This window comes from Grammomys surdaster, unplaced genomic scaffold (assembly GCF_004785775.1).
Source record: "Grammomys surdaster isolate TR1022 unplaced genomic scaffold, NIH_TR_1.0 125901, whole genome shotgun sequence".
Classification (NCBI taxonomy): domain Eukaryota; kingdom Metazoa; phylum Chordata; class Mammalia; order Rodentia; family Muridae; genus Grammomys; species Grammomys surdaster.
Genome location: NW_021620725.1, coordinates 784,554 through 793,829, shown reverse-complemented (window position 1 = coordinate 793,829; position 9,276 = coordinate 784,554). Strand labels below are relative to the sequence as shown.

The 9,276-nt window shown below is 41.2% G+C and overlaps 1 protein-coding gene across 1 annotated transcript in view; it reads left to right on the top strand.

The window, feature by feature from the left end:
* The first annotated feature begins 27 nt into the window (after positions 1 to 27).
* The window catches only part of Ccdc191 (coiled-coil domain containing 191), a 65,473-nt gene continuing 56,224 nt past the window's right edge, over positions 28 to 9,276 (top strand). Inside the window, exons 1-3 of the mRNA XM_028752428.1 lie at positions 28 to 168; positions 2,265 to 2,303; positions 8,629 to 8,758. Of these exons, the coding sequence (XP_028608261.1) occupies positions 79 to 168; positions 2,265 to 2,303; positions 8,629 to 8,758 (259 nt within the window). The 5' untranslated portion in view covers positions 28 to 78. The remainder of the gene's footprint in view (positions 169 to 2,264; positions 2,304 to 8,628; positions 8,759 to 9,276) is intronic.

Genomic DNA, 9,276 nt, shown 5'->3' with positions numbered 1-9,276 from the left:
GCACCGCAAAAAAGCAATCTGGGAGAGGAGGCTCGGTTGTCACTGTTGTGGCCGAAGTCTAGGCCTGAGCCTGCAAAAATGCTGCTGGCGCCTCAGGGAGGGTCCGCCTCAAAGAAGAAGATGGAGCTGAGTCGCTGGAAACGGTTATCAAGGAAGCTGAATCTCAAGGTGATCCCAATCGGGAGCTTTGAGGAACATGGGCCGGCCCTAGGCACCACACAGTCCCGAAGCCAGCCGTTTCCTGCCCTGCGCTTCCTCACTCTTCCCCCGGGGGCATCCTTACCTGGCCTAGACTACCCCAGAGCCAACACAGCCTAGGAAGAATGGTTTAAGGAGTCATGGGGGGTCTGTGTACTCACTACTGGGTGGGCTGCATCTTGTAAGGATTAATTCCATACATGGAGAGGTCTACTAGTCCCCATCAGGGTGAGGGGAATTTACCCCCTAATCCTTCCTTACCTCTGTCACCAATTTTAGGAAACTTTCCTCACATTTCTCCCTCTCCCCTTCAGGTAAGGGGTCTTAGAAAAGAAAAGAAATAATCACATGAAATTCTCCGCCGTTATCCCTTATATCTCCCTTCCAGTTTTACACCAGGTATCTAAAATAAACCCAGAAGTCCAGGTGGTTATATCTCAATACTTTATCCATATGGTTATTTCTAAATTCCACCAGTATTCAAAGATAGAGCCTCCCTGTATCTCTTACCTCGTCTGTGCATTAGCTCCTAAAGGCATGACGGGGAGGGGTGAGGGAGGATAACAAAAACAAAACAAAAAGATATCGCCATTTAAAACTTGGGACACACAAAAGTCACAGTCATGCAAAGTCACAGCCACACCAAGTGTGCCTTCCAGAATACCTCTTTAACAGTCACACACACACACAAAGCTTTAAATGTAAATGAGAGTATTGCAATGGAGGGGGTTCAGCTTTCAGCTGCAGAGCGGTTTCACTGGCTGCTCTCACCCCTTGGTTGCACCTTCCTGTAAAAAGAAAAAAAAATCCTCTAGACATGTGGCTTTTGTGGGGGTCCCAGGGAATCATTCTTGTAGGTTATCCTAAATATAGCAACTGTGTGCACAGGACACATTCTACTTAGTGAAAACCATGCTCCAGATACTAGAGTGCACAGGCCAGAGCAATACAGAGTGGAAACTGAGGTTGCTCCGATGCATAATAGATGGGGCCCAAAATAGCATATGAATATAGATTTGATGATGAAAGGCAAAAAAAAAAAAATTGGGACAACTCAGAACTACAAAAAGAGGGATTTTTTTCCCCCTGATAGTGCTCATTATTACTTGTCCAGAGGATAAAGAAAGCAAAACACAGAGTGCCTTGAAATTCAACTGTGTTTGAATAGGATCAGCTCTTTGTTGCAGTGACACAGTTATTCAGACAGAACAGCTGCATTTAATTGTGTGTAAGGTGAGCTGAAGGTGAAGTGTTAGGTAGGTGAAGGAGGATACTATCCCTTTTTCAGCAGCTTTCTTGTGCCAGTTAATTGTTTTGTTGTCCCATCATTTAAAAAAAACCCAAATATTTTTGCAAAGCAAATACTCCTGTTTGCTCAGTGGTTGTTAGAGTTCTGTAAGCTCCTGGATGGCAGAGAACAGAGAGGAGGCTCCTTGTGGTCTTGATTTCTCATCTCAGATTAACAGCTGACTGATCTGGATAGAAATTAATTTGTTTTGTTCATTTTATGCTTGGTACAACAGTGGAAGTTGAGTAATTTTGTTCCACACCCCCACTTCTGTTTTGCCAGAAAACATCTCAGGTGTAAGAAGGACAGGAAGGCATCTGGCTACTTTTACAAACAGGAAAGAAAGAACTATAATAGTCATTAAGCAGAAAATGACAGAGAGAGAACTAACCAGTGTTAGTATGGGTTTCATGAGGAGTAATATTTCTACACATTTATATAGAAATACAGACTTCTATACCTTGACTCTTAGCCCTGGAGCGGGGCCGGTGAGGGGAGCCTGATGCCAATACTACAGAGCTATTACACTGCAATCTCAAGGTAGGTGTAGATAAAAGTAAAAATAAGGATATCACAGAATCACAGACAAGGCTTCCTGTTTCTTCTGCTGTGGTTTAATGTGCTTTCACTGCTGGTCAGTGCTGAACTTGCCGATGGAAAGTTTGGAGGAAAGGATTAAGGCTGCATTTCCATATGCTTTAGTGAAAAGACAGCTTTGAAACAGTGATGTTGATGAAGCTGTTGCTGTGCATTAATATTCTGTATCTATTTTCAACAGTCTTCATTTGAGCCTGATAACATGGGGGACTGGATTAAGGTAAGGCATTTCAAAATCAGAAATAGAAAGCATGAGAGTCAGGTGTAATGACAGATCTCCAGTGTGCATACACATGACTATTGTTATTCCCATGTGATTTTGTGTGTCACCTCAATTTTAGGCTTTCTAATGTCTTTCATTATTCTGTTGCTTTTTGTGAGGTAGCTTATGAGAAAACAAGTTGATAGACATGCCTTTCATCTGGCATGGGCATCACATGAAGAAGCCGACAGAGTAAGAAAAGTGAGGCCTTGGGAGATAATGTTGTAGCTTTCTTTAGACACTAGAATACTGTTTTGTAGTTATGTTAACAAAGGGGCCATTGGCAAAAGCTACATGGGTATCACCAGGATTCTTTAATGTCAAGAGCAACTCAAAAATGGAGTAAAAGTTTTCACAAAGAGGCATGTTTTTCACCACTGGGAGTATTGGAGTAAATGCTAAAATTTCACTTGGTGTTGCACTAATAAAGAATCAGCTTGAGCATCCATTGAGAGGGAGCTGGGTTAGATAACCCACACAGAAAGTGCTGCTATAATGACTTCCTGACCTATGATGTCTTGCAGTCTTGAGATGTGTATATTTTTTAATTCACGTACCATTAAATTGAAAGCTCCTTAAAAGCACTTCATGGACATACCTCTGAGTGTCAACTTAGCAACTCATTGTAATCAGTTTATTTGTATAGCACAGAGTTCAAAATCATGTAGTATTTTCCTGAAAGAATATTCTATCTCTGTGTATTTTGAACAAATGTTATCTACGTTGATGGGTGTTGTCGACACCCAGCTAGACAGAACCGAGCCTAACTATAATGTTTTTGTTCTGTTTTGTTTTTTAGCTATTTACTCACTTGCTATTATTTGTTAAGTGTCTACTAAATACAAGCTCGGGGTGTTGAGTACCAGAGCTGAAATGAGACAGGGACTACAGTTTATAGTCCAATGGTGCATAAATAACTGGCTTAAAGCCGCTATGAGAATTGAACATAGAAGTATGTGGTGGGAGGCATCAATCTCGACAGGGCTAGGGAAGACACCCTGACCACTGCAGGAGCTCTGTCTACAAGACAGCTAAGACAGATCACATAATGAATTTCAGCCCCTGAAAGACCACTTAGCCTCCAGCAACCCTGGCTTGCATGTCAATGTCCAGAGTCCCAGTACTGAGGTTCTGCAGGCCTTAGTCATACACTTGCTTACCACCTCTTTTAGAGGGAGAGATTTAATGAAAACTCAAGGATGAAATCCATTTTGTCTCACTTCTATGATTTTCCTCCTTCCTGTAGCTGTCAGCCCGTTGGACTCAGAGTTTTATCATTCCTCTAAATCTTCTGCACAGGCTCTTTCCCATCTTGCTCACAAATCTCCCAGATTGAAAAAATCAATAAGTTCTTATTTGAACCTGAAGTCAGTCCTGATTATCGAATGATTTTATTTTCTTATCTAATATCTGCAGATCTACATAATGTGGACTCTTGACTTTTATATTTTCATTGTTTTCTCTTGTCCACAATTATTTTTGCTTAGTTTCTGTTTCTTACTCGATCAGCAGTACCATACACATAAAACATCTATTTGTTTCAGTTTCCATTCCACAGAAACAGTTACTAGGACTGACCTTTTTGACCAAACTCGTCATCTCTTGCTAGCCACCAAACTTCTCCATTCTACTTTGACAGCCTCAGCATCTATATTCTAGACACCCTCTCCTCCGTTATTATTCTCCATTGGACTGTTATCTCTTCTCCTATTACCTCGTGTTCTCTGCTCCCCCCATCCCCTACCCCGGATTTGACTCCATAATATATCACAACTCTGGGTATACCCTCAGTGGTTAATGTTTCCTCCTAATACTTCCAAATCCACTTGAGTGGCCCATCCTTTAAGAGAACATCTGTGAATTTGTTCGGTAGAAGGATGGTGAAGGTAGAGAAAGTCCTCTCTTTAGAACACAAAAGGAAGATTGCCAGTTGTGTTGTAGATTTAGCTGAAGTAAGTAACCATTAAGTTTTAAGGTACAAAAAAAAAAAAAGGTAGATTAAACTGATCCCAGCTTGGGGATTGTCACTACTGAAATGAAGGGATGGGGATGTGGAAGTAAGACAATAGCAGACCGTCCATATGAATTTGAAGGAAGGGAAGGTCCTCTTTCAAGATCTTACAGATGTGGAGGAGAATGGCTTGCAATGACTAAAAGACTTGATTGGGTCCAGCTTCAGAGTTGTGGGAGTAAGAGGAATGAAGCATGGATGGATGGTTAACATGGAGAGCTGGTTAACGGGGTTTAGGCTGAGGAATGAGACAATCTGTACAACGTGGTTTGGATTTAAGTGGGTAGCTAAAGGAGAATTGTGGGGAATGCTGTGATAAAAGAGAAGGTCCAGCAAACTTTGAGACCGAGATGTTAGTGAGCATCCACAGTGATGGAGAAATCACTTAGAATCAGGCAGGTGCTCAGCTAGCACTAAATGCAGTATTCCATGATTTACAATTCATCTTTATCCTGTCTTACTCCTGCCTGATTGAACTTTTTTATTCCAATACTCTGCATCTCTCTTCTCCTCCCTGGTCTTTCTCCTTCCTCTCTATCAAGCAGGTGCTCCCTCTGCTGTGTTTTTTGCTGATGCCTCTTCCTGGAGTATCTGTTCTTTCTGAGACATGATCTAGATCCTTCCCATTCAACTCAGCTTTAGATGCTCCAAACCCACTTCCACAGCCTAACCCCCATCCTTGAATAGTTTCCTTTAGAATTCTGTTATACACACTTTATTAATAAAACATCAAATGCATGTTCCTATAAAGAGCGATTCTTAAAAGAATTGGAACTTTCACAAACATATATGAACCATACACATATGAGGATATGTTAAACTCCTTTTTGTATCTTCTGATCATAATGAAATGAAGGGTCATGTTGTAGCCACTGTTTCTGCTATCTGTGATGATTTGTGGGATATGTGGAATATGCATAAGGTTATAGGAATAACTGAGTTTAGTATTTTGTAAAGGAAATTTCATTGAACATAGTTACTAACTAGAAAGTGTCTTAGGGCTGGAAAAATAGATGGCTCAGTTGTTGTTAAGTGTTTGTCTTCTAAGCATGACAATCTGAGTTAGATAGCCGGAATCCATATTAAAGGAAAGACATGGTGGTGTTTGTAATTCCAGCTAGGGAAGCAAGCAGGTGGATCCCATGGGCCTCCTGGCCAGCCAGCGTAGCCTAATTGGTGGCTCCAAGCCAGTGAGAAAAGCTATACCCAAGGTTGTTCTCTGTCCTGCACACACAGGTGCACATGCGCGCGCGCACACACACACACACATATATACACACAATAAGCTTATTTTTAAATCAGTCTGTCTTACTTTAGAACTGCTTTTGAATGGATTACTATGCAGATGGCATATGGAACCAAAACAAAACCTTGAACTTTCTAAGAATGAAACGTTTACTTTTGTTTCCCTGTAGTATTTACTGGATTGCTGGAACAGAGCTAGAACAGAATTACTGAAAGAACAAGATGTTAAATGGACACAAGTTACTGAGATGTAGACTAGACCTCTCTTAGCTCTTACATACTTATTCTGGGGGGAGATAATACTATAAGTCGAAGCACTGCAGACATTACTTCTTAACCTTAGTGTCATCAAGTACATATTTCAAGGCTGCTTTGTTAGAACTGAGCAAACATTCTCTTCCATTCAGTTGCCATTTCCAGACCCTTTGCTGTATCAAGATCAGTTTCCTCATATTTCCCAAACTCTGCACCACCTTCTATTAAGAACCTTTACAAGGACTGGAGAGATGGCTCATGGGGTAAAGGCACTTGCTGCCAAGGCTTAACCACCTAAGTTTGATTCCTGAGACCCCACTGTGGAAAAAGAAAACTGATTCCTACAAGTTATCCTTTAACACCCACATATATTTGGCTAATACATGTACGTAATAAAGTTTTTTTTTAAAAAACCCTACACAAATTTCTAATGAAATGACATATAGTTATCTCTTGTATTCTTAGTCTACAAAGTTTTAATCAAGTCTACAAATCTGCTATTTCTTTTATGGGTATTAGTTTAGAAATTAACGCTGATTGTTTTATTTGTACTTGTTTACATGTGTGTGCATACAAGCACAGATACTATATACAAAGTCATCTTTCATAGAACTCTTAAGAAGCTAAAGGGTAAGCCTAGGTCCGCATAATTAGAATCAGTGCATCCTCTAGTACATGCCATAACATAAAGCCAGACAACCCATGGGCTCTGAGAAGCAGTGTGGGAAACAGTCTCTATAGACACTGGTGTCTCCTTCACTCAACTCTGATGGTTTGTTTTCCTGTTCCATATCACTCCTGTTCCACCTCCAACCCCTCCTACGACAAGATTTTATCCTTGGGTTTTAAACTTTATTCCTTTGCTAACATCAGAAACCTAACCCAGGCAACATGAGAGTTAGATAATGTACCTTTGGCAAGTTTTTATAAAGTTATTACCAAGCTCTCTACCAAGGGTAACAGGCAAAGTCATTTCCCAAATAGGCCAGGAACACTACAAACACAGTAGTGCAGCGTCTTAGAATAAATCTCTAGTTCTTCCTTTACTAATTATTTTTTGGTTACTGACTGAGTACTAGCATGAATCTGATTGCTAGGAGTTCTCTTGTGAAGAAGAGAACAGTTTCTGCTAATGTTCTGTTCAGAGTCTATAATAGAGAAGGTATATTGTAAATGATAAAAGATACAAAGTTTGAGCAGATGAGAGAGAACAAGAGGAGGAGGTTACAGTGGTTGTGGAGAAGCCCTGCTGTGACGGTGACTTTTGCTAGGGGTGAGGGAAAGAGTGGGATGAGAATTAGTGGGAGAGATGGGCAGACAGAGGGATGGTGATTACTGAGGCCTTGGTGTGGCAACACCATTGGAATGTTACAGGATGGATGTACAAAGGGATCCGTGTGGCTGACGTGAAGTGGGCTGGTGAGGTGACAGGGGGCTCACAGAGGGGTTAGGGCCTGGACCTTGAAGCACATTGTAAGGATTTGTCTTAGTTCTAACTGAAATGTTTAAGTGGTTTATGGTGTGGCTCTCACTTGGAAAGGGATCACTTGCTGTGGTAAATCCTGGTCCAGAGAAGCGGTTGGGAAACACATTCCCTGGACTGAGGTGGTGGCTATGGGATGATGCCAAGGAGCTAGGTTATGTGTAATGTTGAAAATAGAGTCAAAACATTTTCTAACAGGTATGAGGAGAAAGGGAAGGAAGGGGAAGGGGTCAGACAGACTGAGGCACAGAGACAGAAAGAGACAGATTTTAGGTTCTGGAAGACTCCACAGTTTTCACGTGAAGAACTAAATTATGAGTTGTCAGTGCTGGTCTAAAGAGTAAACGCTTAACAATAGCAAGGGGATGCAAGTGTTGGAGACACAGACGCTGGAGTTCACCTGTGAAGTAAAATAAAATGTTCTCTACTCAGTCCTAAGGTGTTTTGCTCAGCTTTAGTTCCTTCCCCAATCCTGTGAAGCTGGTTGTGATTTTATTAAACTCTTGTTTTTGAATTAAAGCAGTCTAGATGTCTACAGTGGTGGCCATCTGTCTCAGTTGTATGGAACCTGTGGCTTGCATCATACACAGTGGTACTTCTTTTACCTGTAGAAATTTGAGGAGGCAGCCTGTGGTTTCTGTTCACTTACAAGTCTCAGTGGCACAGAAATTGATATCAGATGTTTGTTCAGAATAAAGTATTCAGGTTTCAGGATCCTGTTGCCAAACTAAACTTAACCCTAACATGGACAAAGGAGGTAATGGGGGGAGTATGATCGAAGTATGTTACGTGTGTATGAGTATGTCACAATGAAACCTATTATTTTGGACAATTAATACATGCTAATAAAAAAGAAATGCTCATTTTATTTATTGTAGTAAGTGTGTATACATGCACACATATATACAGGCAGATATACATCTATGTGTATATAGATCTATGTGCTGTGGCACGTGTGTGGAGGTCAGGAGTCAGTTCTCTCCTGCTGCCTTGTGGGCCCACAGATGAAGCTCAGGTCTTTAGGCATATCCACCAGTGTCTCTCATCAGTTCTATTTCCAACTTACCTAAGCCTAAACAGCATTCTTAGAGACACTGGGAATGCTAGTTAGAACTTGGCCAACTGCTGCAATTAATTTAACATTACACACAAAACTAAAATATTGCCCAGAGTTTCAACAAAAACGGGAAAATTAAAGAATCCTACTAGTTGTCAGAAAAGCAGCCATTTTCTAACCCTGAACAAGGTTGCTATCATCTGATAGATTTTTTTTTTCTGTTATCCTGAAGAGAGTGGAGAAAGCTTCAGAATTTGCCATTTCGAATACATATTCTACCAGAAATGCAGATTTACCTGGAAGGTTTTGGCGACAAGCGGTAGATCTGGCAACGTGTGAGCATGATGACGTCTATGAAGAAGGTGAGAGGTTGCATTTGTAGGTGTGATGTTAACACTTATTAAAGCTTAGCTCAGAACTCAGTGCAAAGCATGGAATGAGAACTGCTCTGATCCTCACTGTTAACCTTTGCTTCTCTGCGACCCTGAAGCTGTGTATTCCGGAGCTAACTGCATTTCAATTGTAAGGCATCTGTAAAGATTTGTGTTTGACTCTGTGTCTGTCTGTCTCTGTGTGTGTGTCTTTGTCTGTGTCTTCATATTGGTGTCTGCATGTTTACGAAGATGCTGGAGGAGGCCAGAGATATCAGGCTCCCTGGAGCTGGAGTCACAGGTGGTTGTGAGCCCCCTGGTGTGTGTGCTAGGAACTGAACTTGGATTGCCTGCAAGAACAATCTGCACTTTTAACTCTAAGCCATCACCCCAGCCCCACAAGGCTGTATTTAAAGCTCACTGCCTTTCCTGAATTTGAAGCAGCCACTATTAGGAGCAGTTTGATATAATACTTAACTGGTGAATGGTATAAGGTATTGGTCCTATGG